At 48.5% G+C, this 24595-nt stretch overlaps 1 protein-coding gene across 4 annotated transcripts in view; it reads left to right on the plus strand.

Annotated features, from left to right (window-relative positions):
* The window catches only part of sycp1 (synaptonemal complex protein 1), a 698098-nt gene that overhangs the window by 666489 nt on the left and 7014 nt on the right, over nucleotides 1-24595 (plus strand). For 3 of the 4 annotated variants that reach the window (XM_086011629.1, XM_086011630.1, XM_086011632.1), the window contains one exon: nucleotides 5357-5443. The exons of the other annotated variant lie outside the window; for it this stretch is intronic. In XM_086011629.1, the coding sequence (XP_085867755.1) occupies nucleotides 5357-5443 (87 nt within the window). The remainder of the gene's footprint in view (nucleotides 1-5356; nucleotides 5444-24595) is intronic. 4 annotated transcript variants of the gene reach the window in all.

Consider the following 24595-nt stretch of genomic DNA (forward strand, 5'->3'; position numbering starts at 1 on the left):
GCCTTCAACCCGCTCACTTTCGATTTTAACGGAGACAGGACAGGAAGCAGGATGGCGGTGGGCGACCAACCCACTCCCAGGGGGCGGAACGTCAATTTAAATATTATACTGAGGCTGAAAGCCTCTTTTTTTACCTCCATTTTGTTTTTAACTGCATGTGGACAGGTTTAACACAATTCGTGAAACCCAGCAGTTAAAGCAAGATGGGGACTGCTGGATCCAGGAGGTAAGTGCCTTTATACCTACTTCCTGAATCCAGGGACCCTACCTACCCCACTCCCAGCGATCGGGACCCCTTCACGAGGCCTCCCATCACCCCCCAGCCTCTCCCCACCCCCAACGATGATGCTGAAGCTGGCCCCGATCTTCTCTTTACCTCCCCCGATCATCCGGCCCCGTCCATGCTTCCCTTCCCCCCACCCCACCCCCCCTCCCCCCCACGATGGTCCAGCCCTAATTCTCCCTCCCCCACCCCCCTCTGCCCCACCAACCCCATCCCTTTTACGGCACAGTTCGATCCCTGATTTCTGCCTGAAACCCCACATACTTTGAACAGCTCGACCCGACCCCCGATCGCTGGCCGACCCAATGCTTTCCCCAGCCTGATCCCCAATCGCTGGCCGACCCCTCCCCCCCGCCCCCAATCATCCTTTTAACGGCCCGGCCTAATCCCTCCATCCTTCCACAGTGCAGCCGCAGGTCTACCCAACACCACCCCCGCAGCCAGCCAGACTCTCAATTTGGCTAGCTGCGGGCAGAAAACCGAGGCCTCGCATGCAAATGAGGCCCTGTCATTAAAGTCAGCAGGGCCTGTCGTTAAAGTCAGCAGGGCCTGTGGGAAACCCGTTCTCTCGGGTTTCCCGATCGTCCCGGAGCCTCCCCGGCCCAAACCTGCCTTCCTCCTCAAAATTCCGGCCTCTGTTTAAGAGGCCATAAATCATATGTCACCAAGGGGAAACAATGTGGAAACGAACACTAAAAGCCTGGTTGCACTGGAACGTGTGTGCAGAGAGTGTTTTTGCAAAGGTTTGTGAGCATGTTTCAAGTTACATTAGTGGAGTGTTTGTGACCTGGCTGGAAGGTTTAAGGCCCAGTAGGAGTAATTTTCCACTCCTGGCCCATTGGAAATTATTGTTTGAGTTGCTGTTAAAAGTTGCTGTTAAAAGTAAGATCCTTTGGGACTGTGACCATGGTGCATTATTTTTCCTCATCCTTCTCGACCTGTCTGCAGCCTTTGACAATCAACCATACCAACCTCTTCCAATGCCTCTCCACTCTTACCTATCCAGTCATAGCCAGAGAATCTCTTCCCAACCACCCACCACCACCACCACCCCCCTCCACCTCAAGCAGGGATTAAGCCCCTAATTTGCATATGCATTAGAACAAAGAATCTTAAGAGGAGACCTTATAGAGGTGTTCACATTATGACACATTTGATAAAGCAAATCAACAAAAACTTTCCACTGGACGTTGAGTCGGTAGCTAATTCAAGATGATCACCAAAAGAACAAAGGGAGAGATGAGGATATGGAATGCCTTACCAGAAGTAGTATAGAAGCATAATCCACAATCACTGTTAAAACAAAAATGGATAAATATTTGAAAAAAAGCAAAATTTAAAAGGTTACAGGGAAAGGACAGGGAAATAGGACTAAATATAGCTTTTTCAGAGAGCCAGCACAGACCAAATAGCTTCCTTGTGTGCTGTAAAATTCTATGATTCTATAAACAAGGTAAAAGGTGAGAAATCACTACACGGTAAGGATTTCACTGGTTACAACGTGCTCCTGAAGGATTTCCTCAGTTAGGAATTTCTGGTGAAGTCGCAAACATTTTTTAAAGAAGCATGTGCACAGTTTCATCAAAAATCTTCATAGACTCATTTATGATGTTACTATACATAGAGACCAGAAGAATTCTTCCCCTTCTTTGTTATACAGAATAATGCATTCTTAAGAGTGTTCCAAACATTTGTATATCGGATGGTTGAGATGGTGTTGATAAAACCATTTGACGTTCACTCTTCAGATTTATTATATCATCTTAACTCCTCAACCTGTTGCACCTTAAACAATGAGCACCATATTATTCACATTTCTGGTCAGCGTTTATTTCACCTGAAAATAGTATTTACAATCACAGAGAATATTATTGTTTTCCAGTCAACTAAAAAATTCAAATGATATTTTATGATAAAATAATATTTAGTTATCTATGTAGATTCATAGAAACATCCTATATTATCCTCATCCATGCCTTTGTTATCTCTAGACTTGACTATTCCATGGGTGACTTTAATCTACATATAGACTGGCCAAACCAAATTAGCAATAATACTGTGGAGGATGAATTCCTGGAGTGTGTACGAGATGGTTTTTTAGACCAGTATGTTGAGGAGCCAACTAGAGAACAGGATATTCTAGATTGGGTATTGTGCAATGAGAAGGGGTTAATTAATAATCTTGTTGTGCGGGATCCTTTAGGGAAGAGTGACCATAACATGACAGAATTCTTCATTAAGATGGAAAGTGAAGAAGTCCAATCCGAAACTAGGGTTCTAAATATAAACAAAGGAAACTACGAAGGTATGAGGAGTGAGTTGGCTATGATAGATTGGGGAGCTTCATTAAAAGGCATGATGGTGGATAGGCAATGGCTAACATTTAAGAAACAAATGCGTGAATTGCAACAGTTATACATTCCTTTCTGGCGCAAAAACACAAAAGGAAAAGTGGCCCAACCATGGCGAACAAAAGAAATTAAGGATAGTATTAGATCCAAAGAGGAGTCATATAAAGTTGCCAGAAAAAGTAGCAAGCCTGAAGATTGGGAGCAGTTTAGAATTCAGCAAAAAAGGATCAAGAGATTGATTAAGAGGGAAAAAATAGAGTATGAGAGTAAACTTGCAAGGAACATAAAAGCGGACGGTAAAAGTTTCTACAAGTATGTAAAAAGAAAAAGATTAGTGAAAACAAATATAGGTGCCCTACAGTCAGAAACGGGAGAATTTATAATGGGGGACAAGGAAATGGCAAAACAATTGAACAAATACTTTGGTTCTGTCTTCACGGAGGAGGACACAAATAACTTCCCAGAAATGCTAGTGAACCAAGGGTCTAGTGAGAAGGAGGAATTAAAGGAAATTAGTATTTGTATAAAAAATAGTGCTGGAGAAATTAATGGGACTGAAAGCCGATAAATCCCCAGGGCCTGATAATCTGCATCCCAGAGTACTAAAAGAGGTAGCCATGGAAATAGTGGATGCATTGGTTGTCATCTTTCAAAATTCTATAGATTATGGAACAGTTCCTGCAGATTGGAGGGTGGCAAATGTAACCCCACTATTTAAAAAAGGAGGGAGAGAGAAAACAGGGAACTACAGCCTAACATCAGTAGTCGGGAAAATGCTGGAGTCTATTGTAAAGGATGTGATAAGAGGACACTTAGAAAATATCAACGGGATTAAACAAAGTCAACATGAATTTATGAAAGGGAAATCACGCTTGACAAACCCACTGGAGTGTTTTGAGGATGTGACTGGTAGAATAGATAAGGGAAAACCAGTGGATGTGGTGTATTTGGATTTTCAGAACCACATAAGTGGTTAGTGTGCAAAATTAAAGCGCATGGGATTGGGGGTAATATACTGGCATGGATTGAAAATTGGTTAACAGACAGGAAACAGAGACTAGGAATAAATGGGTCTTTTTCGGGATAGCAGGCGGTGACTAGTGGGGTACCGCAGGGATCAGTGCTTGGGCCCCAGCTATTCACAATATATATCAATGATTTGGATGAGGGAACCAAATGTAATATTTCCAAGTTTGCTGATGACACGAAACTAGGTGGGATTGTGAGTTGTGAGGAGGATGCAAAGAGGCTTCAAGGCAATTTAGACAAGTTGAGTGAGTGGGCAAATACATGGCAGATGCAGTATAATGTGGATAAATGTGAGGTTATCCACTTCGGTAGGAAAAACAGAAAGGCAGAGTATTATTTAAATGGTGATAGATTGGGAAATGCTGACGTACAAAGGGACCTGGGTGTCCTTGTACACCAGTCACTGAAAGCAAACATGCAGGTGCAGCAAGCAGTTAGGAAGGCAAATGGTATGTTGGCCTTCATTGCAAGAGGATTTGAGTACAGGAGCAAGGATGTCTTACTACAGTTATATGGGGCCTTGGTGAGACCACACCTGGAGTACTGTGTGCAGTTTTGGTCTCCTTACCTAAGAAAGGATATACTTGCCATAGATGGAGTGCAGCGAAGGTTCACCAGACTGATTCCTGGGATGGCAGGACTATGGTATGAGGAGAAATTGGGTCAACTAGGCCTGTATTCACTAGAGTTTAGAAGAATGAGAGGGGATCTCATTGAAATGTATAAAATTCTGACGGGGCTAGACAGACTGGATGCAGGGAGGATGTTTCCCCTGGCTGGGGGGGGGTCTAGAACCAGGTGTCACTATCTCAGGATAAGGGGTAGGACATTTAGGACTGAGATGAGGAGAAATGTCTTCACTCAGAGGGTGGTGAACCTGTGGAATTCTCTACCACAGAAGGCTGTGGAGGCCAAGTCACTGAATATATTTTAGAAGGAGGTAGATAGATTTCTAGACACAAAAGGCACCAAGGGGTATGGGGAGAGAGCGGGAATATGGTATTGAGATAGAGGATCAGCCATGATCATATTGAATGGCGGAGCAGGCTCGAAGGGCCGAATGGCCTACTCCTGCTCCTATTGTTCTATGTTTCCAACACTCTCCTGGCTGGCCTCCCACTTTGCACCCTCCATAAACTTGAGCTCATCCAAAACTCTGCTGCCCGTATCCTAACTCACACCAAGTCCCATTCACCCATCAACCCCGTACTTGCTGACCTACATTGGCTCCCAGTCTGGCAACGCCTCAATTTTAAAATTCTCACATTGTTTTCAAGTCCCTCCATGGCCTCGCCCTCCTTATCTCTGTAATCTCCTCCAGCCCTATAATCATCGTAGACCTCTGCGCTCCACCTATTCTGGCCTCTTCCGCATCTCCTATTTTAATCGCTCCACCATTGGCTGTATTTTCAGCTGCCTAGGCCCTAAACTGTGGAATTTCCTCCCTAAACCTCTCTACCGCTCTCTCCTGCTTCAAGACGCTCCTTGAAACCTACCTCTTTGACCAAGCTTTTGGTCATCTGTCCTAATATCTCCTTATGTGGCTCGGTGTCACATTTTCTTTGATAACGCTCCTGTGAAATGCCTTGGGACGTTTTACTACATTAAAGGCACTATATAATTGCAAGTTATTGTTGTATAAACTGGAATTTTTAACCTGCACTTTCTTTTTTTTTAAAAACATTTAAAATAGAGCATGATTCCAGAATCTGAAATGTTCAGAGAGTTATATAAAGGAAACTCAGAAGCTGCTTGTCTCTTTGGAAAGCCACTGCAACAGGTATGTCATGATTAAATATATAAGTACATGAGGACACACCACAAGTAGTTATTCATGAGAAGTGATATCTCATACAAGTTGATCTCTTGGGGCCAGTCCCCGGCAATCTGGAGGGGGAAAACCAGGGGAGGAGGGAAAGAAGAGAGAGGTCATCGCGGAAGTGGGGGAGGTCGACTGCGATTGAGGCACGGAGAGGACATGGAGAAAGGCGGGGGAAGGTCAGTGATCGTGGCAGGGGGAGAGAGAGGCTGCGATTGGCAGAGGGAAGGCTTCTTTGAGCGGCCGGGGGGAGCACTTATGCTCCTGGCCCACAAGGAATGCTGTAAAAGGCACTTACCTTCTTGAACCGGAACCTTTCGCTTTCCTTTTACTTCCGGGTTTCCCAAGCCCTGGGAAACCCGCATGGCATCTGTTAAGTTTAAATTGCACTGTGGGAACCTGATTTAAATATGTTAATGAAGTGCCCCGCCTCTCAACGGCTGGACACTCGCATGCCATGAAATCCGTTGTCATGAAAATGGCGGCGGGTTGCTGATGCTTACCCTGTTTTAAAATTTTTAACCCCTCTCTCGTCCATCATGGGGGGTTAATATCAAGGCCCATGTATTGTACTATGGACTCCAACCCTCCCCCCAACCTATCCCACCATATTCTGACCTCTACTTTAATGAACACTTCTCAAGTGTTCAACAATGTTATCAGTATTGTTATTGTAATGTATGTAATGTATATATACCTTAAGGGAGAGAACTACTTTTTACAGCTCCTGTATACTGTAGTACCGGCAGTGACCACACCTGTATATAAACCCTGAGTAGTGATCTGTACAGGTAGCTCTAGAGTAACCCTCATTCAGTAAACACCTGCTGAATCGTTCCCTGCAGTCTGTTGTCTGATTATTGAAGGACACAACATTAAGATACATGGACATAACATTGGTGACGAGGCAGATTCGAACCTACCTGCAACTCTGCATCACCTCCTAGGGATTCGCTCCTGGAGAACAGTGGAAGAAGGTCGAGTCCAGAAGCACGGGCGTCGACCACGGGCAACCGCCCAGTCATCCAGCGGAGATTTGAGCATCGCAGGGGAGGCTGTCGAGAGCCAGGCTTGGCTTTCCAGTCACGGTGGTCTAGCGAAACGGGCTGGCAACAGGTACTGCGCAGACCCTTCCCGGACAGCGGCGGGCTAGAGCCCAACCGAGCGGCATAGAAAAAGGCTGAGCAGCGTCGACGGGGGAGAGAGAGAGGGCAGAGCGCACAGGACGCAGCCGGTGTTCAGGACCCAGCGGCGTCAACGGGGGAGAGAGACGAGAGAGAGCAGAGCGCAGCCGGTGTTCAAGGGCCGAGCAGCGTCAACGGGGGAGAGAGGCACGCAGGAAAACGCGAGGCGCTGCCATTGCCACGAGAACCGCAGAGAGCGGTGTTGGCAGCAGCGCAGGAGCAGTGCGCGAAACCCACAGGGCGTCGCCATTTGCCACGAGGACAGCTGAGAGCGGCGTTGGCAGCAGCGCGGGAGACGCCATTTTAAGCCGCAGCGGGGAAGAAAGGAAAGCGCGGGAGACGCCATTTTAAGCCAGTCTAACCACACCCAAAAATGCCGAAGAGTGGCAGTATCACAGCGTTCGACAATGAAGTCGAAGATTGGACGACATATGTCGAACGCATAGAAGTATACTGCAAGGCGAATGAAGTGCCAGATGACAAGAAAGCGCTGGTATTGTTGAATTCAATGCGTGCAAAAACGTATGGCTTACTACGAAACCTAGTAACCCCAGAGAAGACAGTAGAAAAGGATTTGAAAACATAGTGTCAACCCTACAGGACCACTTAAACCCCACACCGCTGCTGATAGCAGAAAGATTTAAGTTTCACAAAAGGAACCAGCATAAAGATGAAAGTAATGCTGAGTATTTAACGGAACTGCGCAAGCTATCGAAACACTGCCAGTTTGGAACGGGACTAGCAGGTACTTTAAGGGACAAGTTTGTGTGTGGGCTTCAAAGTGAAGGAACCCAGAAACGGCTTCTATCAGAAAAGGATCTTACGCTGGACAAGGCTTTCAGCATTGCAGTATCACACGAAGCAGCAGCACGGGGCGCTGCAGAGATACAACGGAGACCGCAAGAATATGGCACAAATGAAATGTCATACAGAACAGTGAAGTGCTATCGCTGCGGCAGAACAACACACGACCATAATGATTGCTGGTTCAAGGACAAAGTGTGCAGACAGTGTGGAAAAGTAGGACACATAGCAAGAGTCTGCAGGTCGGGAAAGAAAACCAGCAGCAAGAAATCTCCACAGGAGAAGTACAAGAAGGTACATAAGGTGACGGAGAGTAGTTCAGACGAACAGAAGAGTGATACAGACTCCGGAAGCAAGGAGCTGGGTTGTCTGAAACTACATAATGTGATCAAAACGGAGGATCACCAAACTATCTGGGTCACGCTCAAGATAGCAGGAGTCCAAGTGAAAATGGAATTGGACACAGGATCAGCCCTAACAGTCATAAACCGAAGGGACTACAAGCGGCTATTCTCACATATACCCTTGAGAGATACAAAGATTGTCTTGAAGACGTACACGGGGCAAAAAGTCTACCCCAAAGGAAAAATAAGGGTGAACGTTATATATAACGGCAAGGAAACACCAAAAATTGACCTATATGTATTGCCAGATGGAGGACCACCACTACTAGGACGTGAATGGATCCGGAAGATACAGTTAGATTGGCATTCCATACAAGCACTGACTGTAGATGCCATAAAGGATGACAACGTCACACCTGGACGACTGTCAAAATGCTAACTGACGCACAAGAAGTGTTCCAGCAGGGACTCGGAACACTAAAAGGCATAACAGCGACGATCAAAATAGAGGAAAATGCAAGCCCAAAGTTTTTTAAGGCCAGACCGGTACCTTATGCGATCCGCCAACCGTCGAAGCAGAGCTGGAAGGTTTGGAACGTTCAGGAGTACTGTCCAAAGTGGACTGGAGCGAGTGGGTTACACCCATCGTTCCTGTAATGAAGAGGTCGTTGAGTAATACGCCTGGGGAACCAAAGAAGGTTCGCATCTGTGGGGACTTTAAGGTGACAGTGAACCCAGTCCTTCACACTGTACAATATCCACTTCCGCGGATTGAAGATATTTTCGCCTCGCTAGCTGGAGGGAAACGCTTCACTAAGATTGATCTGGCCCAGGCATACCTGCAAATGGAGGTAGAAGAAGCCTCGAAACAGTACCTCACGATCAACACTCATAAAGGTCTCTACCAATACAACCGGCTGGTGTTCGGGGTAGCATCAGCTCCGGCTATTTGGCAAAGGGCAATGGAACAAGTCCTGCAAGGGGTTCCAGTGACCCAGTGTTATTTGGACGACATCCTGGTCATGGGCGAAAATGACAGTGATCACCTCGCCAACCTGGAGCAGGTGCTCACTAGATTGAAGAAATATGGGTTCCGAGCTAATCGCCACAAATGCGAGTTTTTCCAGAAGCAGATCTCGTATTCTGGCCACGTTATTGATAAAGAGGGGTTACATAAGTCCCCTGAAAAGATTGAGGCAGTAGTCAAGGCTCCAGCACCGGAAAATGTGTCACAACTGAGGTCGTTCCTTGGGCTGGTGAACTACTACCATAAGTTCTTGCCGAATTTGTCCACCGTACTACACCCACTGAACACCCTACTGCAAACGGGGGTACCATAGAAGTGGAGTGACGAATGTAAACGAGCTTTCCAGAAGAGCAAAGCATTGATCACATCAAAAGAGGTGTTGGCTCATTTCAACCCAGCACTGCCAATTCGGTTGGCATGTGATGCATCACCCTATGGCATTGGAGCGGTGCTGTCGCACAAATTCCCGGACGGCTTGGAGAGGCCAGTAGCCTTTGCGTCTCGGTCACTAACCTCAGCCGAGCGTAACTACGCCCAGATTGACAGGGAGGCCCTCAGCCTAGTGTGGGGAGTGAAAAAGTTCAATCACTATCTGCACGGGCAGAAGTTCACCTTGCTGACTGACCACCAACCACTTGTCTCCATCTTTAATCCAAAGAAGGGCGTTCCGGTGATGACTGCGCAACGGCTACAAAGGTGGTCCCTTTTTCTAGGGGCGCAACAATATGAAATCGAGTATAAGGGCACGAAACAGCATGGAAATGCTGATGGGATATCACGCCTGCCACTGCCTACTGTGGAGGAAGCACCAGCAGTGGATCCTGTCGAAATATTTCATTCGACTATAATTGAATGCTTGCCAGTAACTAACGCGGGTATAGAGAGGGAGACCCGAAATGACCCGACACTGTCTCGGGTATATGATTTGACGGTGAAGGGGGCCAACACATGGCGACTCACTGTTGCCAGCATTCTCATCCAGAAGAGAACAGCTGTCAGTATGCCAGGGGACCTTGATGTGTGGATCCCGAGTGATAATTCCACCCAAGTTAAGGGAGAGATTGCTCAATGAGCTTCACGAAGGTCATCTGGGAGGGGTGAAAATGAAAAGCCTTGCTAGGGCTTGTGTGTTGTGGCCGGGGATCGATCAGCAAATCGAGGACCTGACAAAGAGCTGCTCAGGATGCCAGAGGGTCCAAAATGCACCACCACATGCCCCTCTACACCCATGGGAGTGGCCCTCATCTCCATGGCAATGGGTGCATATTGATTTTGCTGGTCCATTCAATAGCCGTGGATGCGCACTCGAAATGGCCTGAGGTGATCAAAATGTCCTCCACCACCACGGAGAAAACTATTGCAGTCCTACGGACCATTTTTGCCAGGAACGGCTTGCCAGAGCAGATTTGCTCTGATAACGGACCACAGTTTGTGTCCGAAGAGTTTCGAAGATTTATGAAAAGGAATGGGGTAAGGCATTACACATCCGCCCCGTATCATCCAGCCACAAATGGATTGGCTGAGAGTTTCGTACAAACCTTTAAAAAAGCAGTAAAGGCCATGTGCAATGACGACATTCCACTGCTGCATAAGGTGGACAATTTCCTGTTAGCCTACAGAAATGCGACACATGCAGTCACCAACCAGGCCCCGGCCATGATGTTCTTTAACCGAAGGTTGAGATCTCGTCTGGATTTGCTCAGACCAAATGTACGAAGAGATGTTGAGAGTAAGCAATTCCAGCACATCAATGAGAAGCCGACAAGGAGCTTCAATGTAGGGCAACCAGTCTTGGCCCGTGACTACCGAACAGAGAAATGGCAACCAGGAACGATATGCACACGGCAGGGGCCACTAATGTACACAGTGGATGTTGGGGAGAACATTGTGAGACGCCATGCTGACCAGATCCTAGCGTCACAGGAACGAGTCAACCCCATGTCTCGGCCATACGTACCTGGTGAGGAACCCAACGTACAGGTCGCAGCTACCTCAGAAACAATAGCATTGGAAGCTGATGAATCAACTGACGACAGGGTGTTAGAATCGCCTCCGCACCAAGAGCGAGACACTCGGGAAAGGCGTTATCCAGAAAGAATCAGGAAGCCTCCCCAAAGACTGAATTTATAAATAGACTATTTTCAGCTAATGTTGCATGTTGAAAGTGTTAATTGTAATTAGTTTGATATTTAATTGTTAAATGAGTGTTATGGTACTGTTAATCTAAAAGGGGAGGAATTGTAATGTATGTAATGTATATATACCTTAAGGGAGAGAACTACTTTTTACAGCTCCTGTATACTGTAGTACCGGCAGTGACCACACCTGTATATAAACCCTGAGTAGAGATCTGTAAAGTTAGTTCTAGAGTAACCCTCATTCAGTAAACACCTGTTGAATCGTTCCCTGCAGTCTGTTGTCTGATTATTGAAGGACACAACATTAAGATACACAGACATAACAGTTATCACCCTCAATCTCCTTCTCACCAATGTTGATGCAACTCCCTTTTAAATATATCAATTAACCTTTAACCAACTGCCTTTTCTAGGAGGCTGTTCCATATGTCCACAATCTGGTGGGGAGATAAAAGATTTTTCTAACCTTTGTTGAGGCTTACAATTTTGTTTTCATGTCCTTTACTCTTTGAACATAAGAAATTGGAGCAGGAGTAGGCCATTCGGCCCTTCGAGCCTGTTCCGCATTCAATGAGATCATGGCTGATCTACTGCCTCAACTCCATTCACCGGCCCTATCACCATATCCCTTGATGCCCTTACTAGTCAAAAATCTATCGACTTCTGTTTTGAATATACCCAATGACTGAGCCTCCACAGCCCTCTGGGGTAGAGAATTCCAAAGATTCACCACCCTATGTGTGAAGAAATTTCTTCTCATCTCAGTCCTGAATGGCCTACCCTTTATCCTGAGGCTGTGGCCCCTGGTTCTAGACTCCCCAGCCAAGGGAAACATTCTCCCAGCATCCACCCTATCAAGGCCTGTAATAATTTTGTATGCTTCAATGAGATCCCCTCTCATTCTTCTGAATTCAAGAGAATACAGGCCTAGTTTACTCAATCTCTTCTCATACGACAATCCCGCCATCCCAGGAATTAATCTTGTGAACCTTCGTTGCACTCCCTCTATGGCAAATATATCCTTCCTTAGGTAAGGAGACCTAAGGAAGTTGTCCAAGTTAAATGGTTTACTTACTTCAATCTTATCTATCTATACCTTTTATTAGTTTAAAGACACATATCATGTCTCCCCACAAATTCATATCTCTAGCAAAAGTAAGTATAGACGCTTGAATCGTTTTTTATAACTTAGTCCCTCAATGACTGAAGTCATCCGAGTCCCCTCAATGACTGAATACATCCTGGCCACTCATCTGTGAATCCTTTTTAATGTATCGATATCAGTCTTGAGCTAGGTGACCAAAACTGCAGGTCACACTCTGATACATACCAATCTTCAGCATGTGACACTAACATAAGCTTTTGCGGCATTGCGTCTGCGTGCCAGCTTTTGCTGACAGAAATAAATCCAGCAAACCCTGACCATCGTTCTGCGGTCACTCCAGAATGCGCCACAATTTTGTGGACCATGTTCACATGCACAGCAACAGGTATTCTTTGCTGCCTGTCTCCTATGGTCGCATCAGAATTCCCTGCAATTTTGCCCTGAGAATTGCGCATGCTCACTGATGTATCCCCAAGCTGCCTGGTTTCTCTTCTAAGATTGCTCCAGTGGAGAGATTATTCTGGTAACCTGCTGTAAGAAGAAAGTGTAAACCTGAAGGCCTAGAAATTCAGTTGGTTGCACCAGCCGTTAGCGCCTTAGGAGGAGTAGATTCCGGGCGCTAGGCGGCTTGCGCCCGGGCGAAGCGCGAACTGCGCCTCGCCCCAACTTCACTAGAGATTTAGCGGCGGCGCAAAGCCTTTGCGCGCGCTCAGCTGCGCGCGCAGATCATGACGTCATTTCCTCGTGCAACGCCCTTTGTGCGCCCCCAACCGGAACTTCAGTCGCGCCGCCCCATTGTGCGCCTGGCGCCCCTAGCGACTGTTAAGTGGAACGGTGCTCAGCCGATGCGGGGCGCGGGGGGCGCAAATTAAAGGGCACTCATCCTGCAATATAAAAGGCTGCCATTTTGCAGCACACCTTGCGAAACGGATCTTTGGAGAGAGACCAAGGTAGATAGCTTTCTGCTTTGGCCCAACACTCGGACAGGTACTTCTGGCTTCAGGCCACAGCTTTCAAAAAGTTTTTGCCTTCATTGACATCTCATTGTTTGCCAGCATATTATGGGGGCTGCAATGGGTGTAAACGCTGGCTTTCTCAATTACATCCAAAGGTCTCAGAGACGCCATGAGAGACTGGCAGCCCTGGCTAGACGGAGAGGGGGCAACAGGCGTCGGCAAAGGAGGCCTTACCCACCCAGGGTATACCGCCAGCAGTTCTCCTATCTCAACATGTCTGAGGAGCAGCTGCGATTCAGAAGGGACGTGGTCACAGAGATCTGCCAGCTGCTTGCGGTGATCTGCAGCCACAGCTGAGGTGCAGGACATCTCTGTCGGTGGCAGTGAAGGTGACGGTGGCTCTCAACTTTTATGCCACCGGCTCCTTCCAATCCGCTACTGGCGACATTGCCAACATCTCCCAGTTCGCCGTGCATTGCTGCATCCGCCAGGTGACCAATGCCCTTTTCAAAAGGAGACGTCAGTTCATCTCCTTCTCCATGGCCCTTGCCAAGCAGCAACAGCGTGCAATGGACTTTGCAGCATTCGCGGGCTTCCCCATGGTGCAGGGCGCCATTGACTGTACGCATGTGGCTTTGCGGGCACCTCTGGAGAATGCCGAGGATTACCGCAACCGGAAGGGCTACCATTCGCTGAAGGTACAGCTGGTGTGTGACCACAGGCAGCTCATCCTAGCTGTCAATGCCCGCTTTCCAGGCAGCAGCCACGATGCCTTCATCCTCCGACAGACTTCTGTGGCAGACATGTTCCAGGCCCAGCCTCACCCACGAGGATGGCTTATCGGGGACAAAGGCTATCCTTTGTGTACCTGGCTGATGACCCCGCTCCGTGCGCCCAGCACCCCTGCTGAAGAGCGATACAACGAGAGCCATCAATCGACCAGGAACATCGTCGAACAAACAATCGGCGTCCTGAAGCAATGGTTCCGCTGTCTCGATCGTTCCGGGGGAGCACTGCAGTATTCGCCTGAGCGAGTCTCCCATTTCGTCGTCGTTTGCTGCATGCTGCACAACCTGGCTATCCGCAGGACTCAGCCACTGCCACCACACATTGGAGGACCACCTGAGGAGGAGGAGCAGGAGGAGGAGGAGGAGGACCAGCACAGGAGGGAGGCACAAAGTGCAAGGGCCGCCCGTCGCCGGCTTATTGAACGTCGGTTCTAGGCCCCCTCTCAAAAACTGGCTTGTGCCAATGTCAGCAGATGAATGTAGCCGCTCCACAAGCCCTCAGCCGAGCAGGCCAACCCGGACTTAACCAAAAAACCATGCACACTGCAATTTAACAACAGAAATTTATTGAAAACCTCTGCCCTTCCCACATTACATGCTCATGTGGAGAAGCCCCCTCCAAAAACACAAAACTACCAGTCTTGGCCTTACAAAAAGAAAGAAAGACGCCAGTCTCGGCCTTACACAAATAAAGAAAGACACCAGTCTCGGCCTTACACAAATAAAGATAGACACCAGTCTCGGCCTTACACAAATAAAGATAGACACCAGTCTCGGCCTTACACAAATAAAGATAGACACCAGTCTCGGCCTTACACAAATAAAGATAGACACCAGTCTCGGCCTTACACCCAAACAACTGCACAAGTGTCGGCCTTCCAACAAGCACCAGGCATTTGTGCATACCTCTACTTTTTGCCCTGCGAGGGCGATGCCTTGCGCATCCTTGCCTGGCCCCTGCCCGCCCTGCTGCTCCTCCTCAATGGGAGCCCAGTGGCTGCAGCAAGGCTGGGGGAAGGCTGCTGAGGGGCAGATGGCGAGACGGCAGATGCCCTTGGGGGTCGGCCTGCACCAGCTCTGGCCTTGGAGGGGCCGGCTGCTGACTGCTCCAACTCTGGCTGGGCGGCAGCAGTCTGTCCAGCAGCTCGTGGCAGCTGCAATGGCGGAGTGGCAGTGTCGGCTGCAGGAATGGTGGCAACCTGGCAGATCGCAGGTGCTCGCTGGTCGCCTGAGACATTGGCACTCGCACGGGCCAGCAGTGCAGCATGCGCAGCAACCAGCTGAAGGACAGATTGCTGGGCTGCTGCTGCGCGGCGAGTGGCCTGGCGAGGCCTGGCTGATCCAGCGAGGGTGGCAGCAGTTAGTGCCCGTGTGGCCCTTGTCTGTGTCCGCAATACATCAGCCAGTGAATGGACGGCACGACTGAGCACTTGGCTAGAAGCCGACTGTGCTGCCGTGAAGTCCTGCAGACTCGTGGCCTGTGCTGCCGCGATGTCCTGCAGACTCCTGGCCTGTGCTGCATTGATGTCCTGCACACTCCTGGCCTGTGCTGCATTGAATTGTTCCAGACTCCTGGCCTGTGCTGCACTGAATTGTTGCAGACTCCTGGCCTGTGCTGACCCGAATTCCTGCACACTCCTTGCCAGTGACTCTATGGAGTCAGGCATCCTTGCCACTGCAGCCATGAGCTCAGTGTGCCTGCGCTCAGCCTGGACGGCCATTTCCTCTAGGAGGCGCACCTCCACTGCGCTGACCGTCGCAGGACTGGAGGCCGCACTCACCCTCTGGGGAGAAGTCCGCCGAGCTTCCCCACCCCTCCCGCGTTGCTGCAGGCCGCTGGGCCCCGGAGCTTCACTCTCCTCCGACCCTTCCCCCCGGCTCCCCTCCAGGGAAGACGTGTCCCCTATATCGGCATGGGCTGGCGCGGCTGAGGGTGGCACTGATGGGCCGGCTTCCTCTTCCTCCTCCTCGTCTTCCAAAGGGCTGACAGTGGCAGCTTGAGGGCCCGCCTCCTCACCTGGCGATTCACCATCTGAAAGCAGGAAGGCACAAGAGTAGCTTTAGAGTGAGGACAGGGCGGCAGCGAGGGAGGCATGAGTGGTGCCATTCACCGCATTGGTCGGACAGTGGCAAAGGATGGTGATCTGATGCGCAAGTGGAACGAGAGAGGTCCAAAAGGTGATGCCCTTACCATTGGTGCCCAGAACAGGGTCGGCATCTCCAGTGGCGACGGGGCCAATCAGCTGGCCTCCCATAATGCGCTCCACATGCTGGTCGAGGTCGGAGAGCAAGAGAAAGGACGGCCTCTAAGTACAGTGTGTAGCCCTGATCTTGTCTGCACTGCCTCCCATGGTCGAATAGCTTGTACAGTGTGTAGCCCTGATCTTGTCTGCACTGCCTCCCATGGTCGAATAGCTTGGACAGTGTGTAGCCCTGATCTTGTCTGCACTGCCTTCCATGGTCGAATAGCTTGGACAGTGTGTAGCCCTGATCTTGTCTGCACTGCCTCCCATGGTCGAATAGCTTGGACAGTGTGTAGCCCTGATCTTGTCTGCACTGCCTCCCATGGTCGAATAGCTTGGACAGTGTGTAAAGTGCTGAATGTGCAAGTGATTTTCATGCCAGTCCCATAGCTGCTGGATGAGGGCTGGCCATTAGGGCTTTCAGGTCCCTTTGCCCATAATGTGAGGTGCACATGCAAGGATGAGGAGGACACTGGAAAGGGTACTCCCCCTGACAACCCGAGTGAGGTCGTTGAACTTCTTCCGGCATTGCACAGCAGTCCTGGCAACCACGCTGTTGGAAGAGACCCTGTTGGACACCTCCCTCCAGGCTTTCCGGTAGGCGCTGGGCAGCGGCCTCTTGCCACCTTCTGGGTACAAAACATGGCGACTGCGCTCCACTCCGCCAACCAGCACCCTCAGGTCACCATCACTGAAGCGCTGCGCTCTCTCCCTGGCCTTCTCCATAGTCCTGGGCGTTGTACAGGTGAAGCTGAAGTGGTCAGGCCTAGGTTGAGGGCTGCAGTGTGCAGGGCGTGGCAGGCAAACAAATCCACCCTCCCCCTTTAAGAGCTGACCGGCGCCAGAGTGTCTGCCGTCAATCAAAAAGTCGCCGCACCTGCGCTGCGCCCGGCCTCGGTGGTATCGCTCAGCACCGCCGGCTTAGCGCCTAAAGATAGTCGTGCATCGCCTGTTTTAGCGCAGCAGCAGCCTCTTGGGGCGATGCGACTGAATATCGGCGAAGGGGGCGCGACTTTGCGCCAGGCGCTAACTTTAGCGGCCGCCCGACTTTACCGCCCCAAAAGTGGCTATACAGAATTTCTAGGCCTAAATGTCTTGAATGTAAAGTTATGCAGCATCTTGTACTTGGTCCAACAAATCTTACTGTTGACCCTTGTTAACCTAAAACTGAAAATGGTCTGATTGATAGAGTTAAAGGTGTTTTTAAACATTACTGGTGATTCTTTATGTCGAATGGTGCAAAATGTTTATTTGAGTGAATCTTCTCTTTCAACTTTTTCTAGAGAATGCTGGTATTATTTCAGGGTCTTTTTAGATCTTCCTTCTTCATTCCACTTTCTTCTTTTCCCCTTCTAACTAGCAAAATAGTTTTCTATGACATATATCCAAATTTTTTTTAAATTGAGAGACCTAAATGAAGGGCTGTAGGAGGACATGCAGGACAACACCAAAGTTGAAAAGAATAACAACTTGTATTTATATAGCACCTTTAACTTGGAAAAATGTCTGAAGGTGCATCACAGATTGAATATATGGATTAAAAAATGGATGCCAAGAATGGAAAAATGAATTAAATCAAGGAATTAGCTGATGCTAAGAAGTGTTTTTTTTCAACGCATGAAGATTATAGGAGGAAGTAAAGACTGAGATGAGAAGTTCTATAGTTTTGAGATCGAGGGAAAGAATGAGTTGGAGCAGACAATTGTTTAATAAGTCTTGATTTTAAAAAGGAGAATATAGGGAGAATGCTGGGATACCAATAATAAAACAAAAACAACTTTTATTTATATAACGCCTTTAACATAGAAAAATCTTCCACGGTGCTTCACAGAAGCTAATCAGACAAAAATAGACACCGAGCCACAGAAAGAAATATTAGGAGAAGTGAATAAAAGTTTGGTGAAAGAGGTAGGTTTTAAAGGGAGTCTTCAAGAAAGAGGTAGGTGGAGAAACAGAGAATTTGGGCAGGAAATTCCCGAGTGTAGGGTCGATATGGCGGAAGGCCGGCTTACGGAGGTGTAAATAGGCGGTCATTGTATTGGAGATGATACAGTGTAAGATGCTCAGTTCATGATCAGATAGGATGCCAAGGTTGCGAACAGTTTGGTTCAACCTGAGACAGTGGCCCAGGAATGGGATGGAATCGATAGTAAGGGCACAGACTGTTTAACTGGAGGAAATTGCAGCTCATCCAAGACTAGATTTTGGACAAGCAGTCTGACAACCCAGAGGCAGTGAAGAGGTCAAGAGAGGTAGTGGAGAGATAGGGCTGGATGTTGTCAGAGTACATATGGAATCTGACACCATGGCCAGAATGTTGTTGACCTGGGCGGGTCGGGTACGGGCAAGTCGGGACCCTGTTCCTCATTTCATGCCGCTCCTCAGCGACTTTCCTTTAATGGTGCCTATTAAAGCAGGCCTGCACATTACCCGGCCCTATTAAATGGTGTGGATCTGATGACGTCATCAATGACACATTTCCAGCCGGGATATTTAAAGGAGCCTTGGCCACATTGCATTTGAAGATTCATCTAGGAGTATGCAGGCACTGTATTAGAGCATTTGAGTGCTGCTAAGCCTTAAAAACATGACTGCACAGAGGCAGAGGGCTGTCCCCAGGTTCTCAGCTGACTCGCTCTATATGCCTGTGGAGGGAGTGAGAGCACGCAGGGAGGTTCTCTTTCCTTCTGATGGGCGAAAGAGACCTCCCCAGAAGACCAAACGAGCCTGGCTGGAGATAGCAGAGGAGGTGAACAACAGAGATGTTGTGAGGAGGATCTGGATGCAGTGCTGGAAGCGCTTCAATGATCTCATTAGATCAGGAAAGGTGAGTGCAAAGCCACACTCAACTTCATCCTGCTGTGCCTGTCATCACATCCCCATCACTCTGCCTTCCCAAGAATACTCCAGCACATCATTACTCACACCAACATACCTTGAACGTCCACCCATCCCTCTCTCTCTATCTACATTATCACATCCCCATCTGACTAACCGCCCCTCACCCTCACCCTCATCCTAATGCAATCATACCAACTAACACTACACAAGGAGACCATTTGGCATTGGCACCCCACTCCCACATATTCACCCTCTACAGATGTAACCCATCCATTCCTTACACTCATTCCATCACTCTCACTCAAACTTCTCTTTTTTCCCTCTTTGCAGGAGAAGAGAGCCCACAATTTGAGGGAGAGAACCGGAGTTGGCCCTCAATCATTGGCCACGTTAACTGCAGCAGAGGAGGCCGCCCTGAACGTAGCAAGAGTTGCAGAGAAGCTGGCGGTGGGAGATGGAGAGGAAGACATCTCAGGAACCTGGTGACAGAATTATATTTCATGTAGCCATGTGGCATACAGCAGTCACTCATATGGAGACTGATGTCAGCAGCCAGTCAACGTTCATCATGTGCATAATGGTATCGTTACCCATTGTTGATATGACGGCACTAAATCATCTTTTTACTCTCCCACAAGTCCATCAAGAGCCCCCCCCGCCGCCCCACTGTCCAGGAGGAAGAGCAAGATGACTCCTCTGAGGGCACACCGTCACCAGACATAAGCGCACCCAGCACCAGCACAGATATGCACACCTCGGTGGGTACAATGCGAGATAGATTAGTGTTGTCACCTGGTGTGTCAGAAGTCACAAGTGAGCAAAGAGGAGATGGTGTTGACAGGGACAGCAGTGGAGACTCCTCGCCGGAGGGCGCAGTACACTCCGAGCTCTGCTCAGCTGCGTGCAGACGCTAAGCCTCGAGGGTCATCGAGAAAGAGGATGATCCTGGAGGTGCAGGAAGAAGTTCAGGAGGCTTTGACAGGTTTTGCGACCGCAATATCTGCAAATGTGCAGAGAATCGAGGAGTCCATCTCCAACATGAGCACTGTGTCACAGGCGATGGCGACTACAGGCTCTTCCATGGAAAGGATGGCCACCTGCATGGAGCAGCTAATGCACCACTTACATGAGCACATGCTATCTATGGCGAATAGATGGCAGAGGCTCATAGACCTCCTCTCTAGGAGGGATGTCAATGTAGACTTGGGTCCTCATGGCCCCACTGCTGTGCAGTAAGCTGCTCTCCAGCTCCTTGCTAGCAGGGAAGTGTGGATGATGGTGAGAGGGGACATGGAAGTGGTGGCTCCTCTCAAAGTGCTCACACTTCTCCCCCATTGCCTCCCCCTCAGTCAGAGCCCCATATGCCTCCTGGGGTCGCAATGATCGAGTCTGCCTCTGCACAGTCACAGGAGGAGTAGACTTTGGCAGGGCCATTACCGACTCCCAAGACCTGAGACCGAGAAGAGCGTGCCTAGAGGGAGCTCAGCGAGAGCGAAGCAGTTAAAAGGAGCAGTCCTGAGCGGCAGGAGCCTGAGACCGGAAGGAGTGGACCTGGTGAGAGCACAGTGAGAGCGGAGCAATTAAAAGGAGCAGTCCTGAGCGGCAGGAGCCTGAGAGTGAGAAGAGCGCGCCTAGAGGGAGCTCAGCGAGAGCGAAGCAGTTAAAAGGAGCAGTCCTGAGTGGCAGGAGCCTGAGACCGGAAGGAGAGTACCTGGAGGGAGCACAGCGAGGGCGGACCAGTTAAAAGGAGCGGCAGCGACTCAACAGAGGCAGTTTTTGAAAAAGCGACATCAGAGTAAAAAAGGGAAGAGGAGCTGATTGGTGAGTAACTGCTGAGTGTATTTTTTTTAAAGTTTATTTCTGCTAAGTTAGTTAATAGCCTATTAAATAGAGGGAAAGAGCTACTTGGTGAGTAGCTGGGGAGTGTTTTTTGTTAAGTTTTAAATTAATTTCTGCTGGGTTAGTTCTTAGTCTATTAAATAGAGGCATGGCAGGGCAGCTCAGTCCCGTGGAGTGCACATCCTGTGCCATGTGGGAAGTCCTGGGTGCTTCGCGTAGCCTGGACGACCACATGTGCGGCAAGTGTCGCCAGCTACAGCAACCCGAGCTCCAGGTTTCGGAGCTTGAGCGGCGGCTGGAGTCACTGCGGCGCATCCGCGAGGCTGACAGTTACGTGGATAGCACGTTTCTAGAGGTGGTCACCCCGCAGCTTAAGAGTATGCATGTAGAGAGGGAATGGGTGACTGTCAGACAGAAGAGGAGGACCAGGCAGCGAGTGCAGGAGTCCCCTGAGTACATCGCACTCTCCAACCAGTATTCTGTTCTGAGTACTGGAGACGGCGATGGTTCTTCTGGGGAGTGCAGCCAGAGTCAAGTCCATGGCACCACGGGTGGCTTAGCTGCACCGGTGGGGGGGAGGAATAAGTGGAAGAGCAACAGTGGTAGGGGATTCGATAGTAAGGGGAGCAGACAGGTGTTTCTGTAACCATAGACGTGACTCCAGGATGGTATGTTGCTTCCCTGGTGCCAGGGTCACTGAGCGGCTGCAGGACACTCTGAGGGGGGAGGGTGAACAGCCAGAGGTCGTTGTCAATATCGGTACCAAAGACATAGGCAGAAAGAGGGATGAGGTCCTGCAGGCAGAGTTTAGGGAGCTAGGAAAGAGATTAAAAAGCAGGACCTCAAAGGTAGTAATCTCCAGATTACTCCCAGTGCCACGTGCTAATGAGTACAGGAATTGGAGGATAGAACAGATGAATGCGTGGCTGGAGAGATGATGCAGGAGGGAGGGCTTTAGATTCCTGAGGCATTGGGACCATTTCTGGGGAAGGTGGGACCTGTACAAGCCGGATGCGTTGCACCTCAATAGAGCCGGGACCAATATTCTCACGGGGAGGTTTGTTAGTGCTGTTGGGGAGGGTTTAAACTAACTTGGCAGGGGGATGGGTACCAGCATATAGGAGTAGAAAAGAGAAATAAGGTGCATAAAATAGAGAGTGTGTTGGATAGTACTAGAGAAGATAGTACTAGAGGCGGTTGTACTACCATATTAGATAGGAGCAGACTAAGAAAGACTACGAAAAATTCAAAAATGGGTTTAGAATGCATGCACATAAACGCACAAAGTGTGGCGAATAAGGTTGGTGAGCTACAAGCACAATTAGCTGTGTGGCAATATGATGTTGTGGCAATAACGGAAAAGTGGCTTAAAAACGATGAGGACTGAGCACTTAATATTCAAGGGTACAAGGTGTTCAGAAAAGATAGGGAAGGAAAAAAGGGAGGTGGGGTGGCAGTGCTGATTAAGGAAGACATTGTAGTGTTGGAAAGGGAGGATGTTCTTGAGGGGAAAAGGACAGAATCCATTTGGTTAGAGTTGAGGAGCAAAAAGGGTATGATCACGCTATTGGGGTTATTCTATAGGCCTCCAAATAGTGAGAGGGAGGTAGAGGAGCAAATCAGGGAAATCGCAGAGATATGCAAGAGCTATAGAGTGGTGATATTGGGGGACTTTAATTACCCAAATATCGATTGGGATAATGCTAGGGTAAAGGGAAAGGAGGGGGAGGAATTTCTGAAATGTGTTCAGGAGAATTTCCTTGACTAGTATGTTCTTGGCCCAACTAGGAAGGAGGCATTGCTGGACCTTGTGCTGGGGAATGAGGTGGGCCAGGTCGACCAAGTGTCTGTGGGAGAACACTTGGGTACGAGTGATCATCGTATCATAAGATTTAGATTAGCAATGGAGAGTGGAACTTCTAAACTGGAATAGGGCTAACTTCAATGGGATACAAAAGGATCTAGCCAGGGTAAAATGGAACCAAAGACTGACAAGGAAAAACTGTAACGGAATATTGGGTGATCTTTAAGGAGGAAATGTTCCAAGTACAGGCTCGGTACATTCCAACAAGAGAGAAGGGTAAGGGAACCAAAGCAAGTGCTTCTTGGATGACGAGGGAGATAGAGAAGATGATGAAACAAAAAAAAGGGTGTATGATGCATGTCAGGTGAATTCTTCAAGGGAGAACCAGACCAAATACAATAAGTTGAGAGGGGATGTGAAGATGAAAATAAGATTGGCAAAGAGAGAATATGAGGGTAGAATGGCAGTTAACATAAAAGGAAACCCAAAAATCTTCTACTGGCATGTAAACAGTAAGCAGGGTAGTAAGAGGCAGGGTGGCGCTTATTATAGACAAAGAAGGTGACATATGCTTAGTGGCACAGGGCAAGGCCAGAATACTTCATAAGTACTTTGTATCGGTGTTTACTAAGGAGGTAGATGCTGATAAAATATCGGTAGAAGTGGAAAAGGTAGAAGCAATGGAAGGGGTGAAAATTGATAGACAGGATATACTAGAAAGGCTGGGTATGCTTAGAGTGGACAAGTCGCCTGGTCCAGATGGCTTGCATCCCAGGTTGCGAAGGGAATTGGGGGAGGAGATAGCGGAAGGGCTTGTCATAATTTTCCAATCTTCCCTAGATGCGGGGGAGGTGCCTGAGGATTGGAAAGTGGCAAATGTAACACCATTGTTCAAGAAAAGGTGTAAGGACAATCCTAGTAACTACAGGCCGGTCAATTTAACATCAGTGGTGGGTAAAGTTTTAGAAACAATAATCAAGGAAAAAATTAACGGGCATTTGGAGAGGTTTAAGCTAACTAAGGAGAGCCAACACGGGTTTGTAAAAGGAAGATCGTGTTTGACTAATCTAATTGAATTTTTTGATGAAGTAAAAGAGAGGATTGATGAAGGGAATGCAACGGATGTTGTCTACATGGATTTTCGGAAGGCGTTTGACAAAGTACCACATAGAAGGCTGGTTAACAAAATTGAGGCTCATGGAATAGGTGAGTCAGTGGCAGCTTGGATAAGGAATTGGCTTAAGACAGAAAACAGCGAGTTGTGATAAATGGCTGTTTTTCAGACTGGAGGATGGTAGATAGTGGTGTTCCCCAAGTGTCAGTGCTGGGGCCACTGCTTTTTTTGATATATATAAATGACCTGGATATTGGAATACAGAGTAGAATTTCTAAATTTGCCAATGACTCCAAACTTGGGGGTGTGGCAAACAGTGATGATGCTATCAATCGACTGCAGCAGGACATAGAAAGGCTAGCAGAATGGGCAGACAAATGGCAGATGGAATTTAATACAGAGAAGTGTGAGGTGATGCATTTTGGCAGAAGGAACAGGGAGAGGCAATATACACTTAATGGCACAGCTTTAAAGAGTGTGCAGTGACAGAGGGACCTGGGAGTTAATGTGCATAGGTCCCTGAAGGTGGCAGGACATATTGAGAGAGTGGTTAGCAAAGCATACGGGATATTGGGCTTCATAAATAGAGGTATTGAGTACAAAAGTAGAGAAGTTATGCTGAATCTTTATAAAGCGCTGGTTATGCCACAACTGAAGTATTGTGTCCAGTTCTGGTCACCACACTTTAGGAAGGATGTGAAGGCCCTTGAGAGGGTGCAGAGAAGATTTACCAGAATGGTTCCAGGGATGGGGGATCTTAGCTACAAGGACAGGATGGAGAAGCTGGATTTGTTTTCATTGAGGGGTGATTTGATAGAGGTGTACAAGATTATGACGGGTTTGGATAGGCTAGACGTGGAAAGGCTGTTCCCACAAGTTAATGGTATAAGGACTAGGGGACACAGATTCATGGTTTTGGGCAAGAG

The sequence above is a fragment of the Somniosus microcephalus genome, chromosome 18, assembly GCF_052327205.1.
Source record: "Somniosus microcephalus isolate GS21.2 chromosome 18, FLI_Smic_1.0, whole genome shotgun sequence".
Classification (NCBI taxonomy): Eukaryota; Metazoa; Chordata; class Chondrichthyes; order Squaliformes; family Somniosidae; genus Somniosus; species Somniosus microcephalus.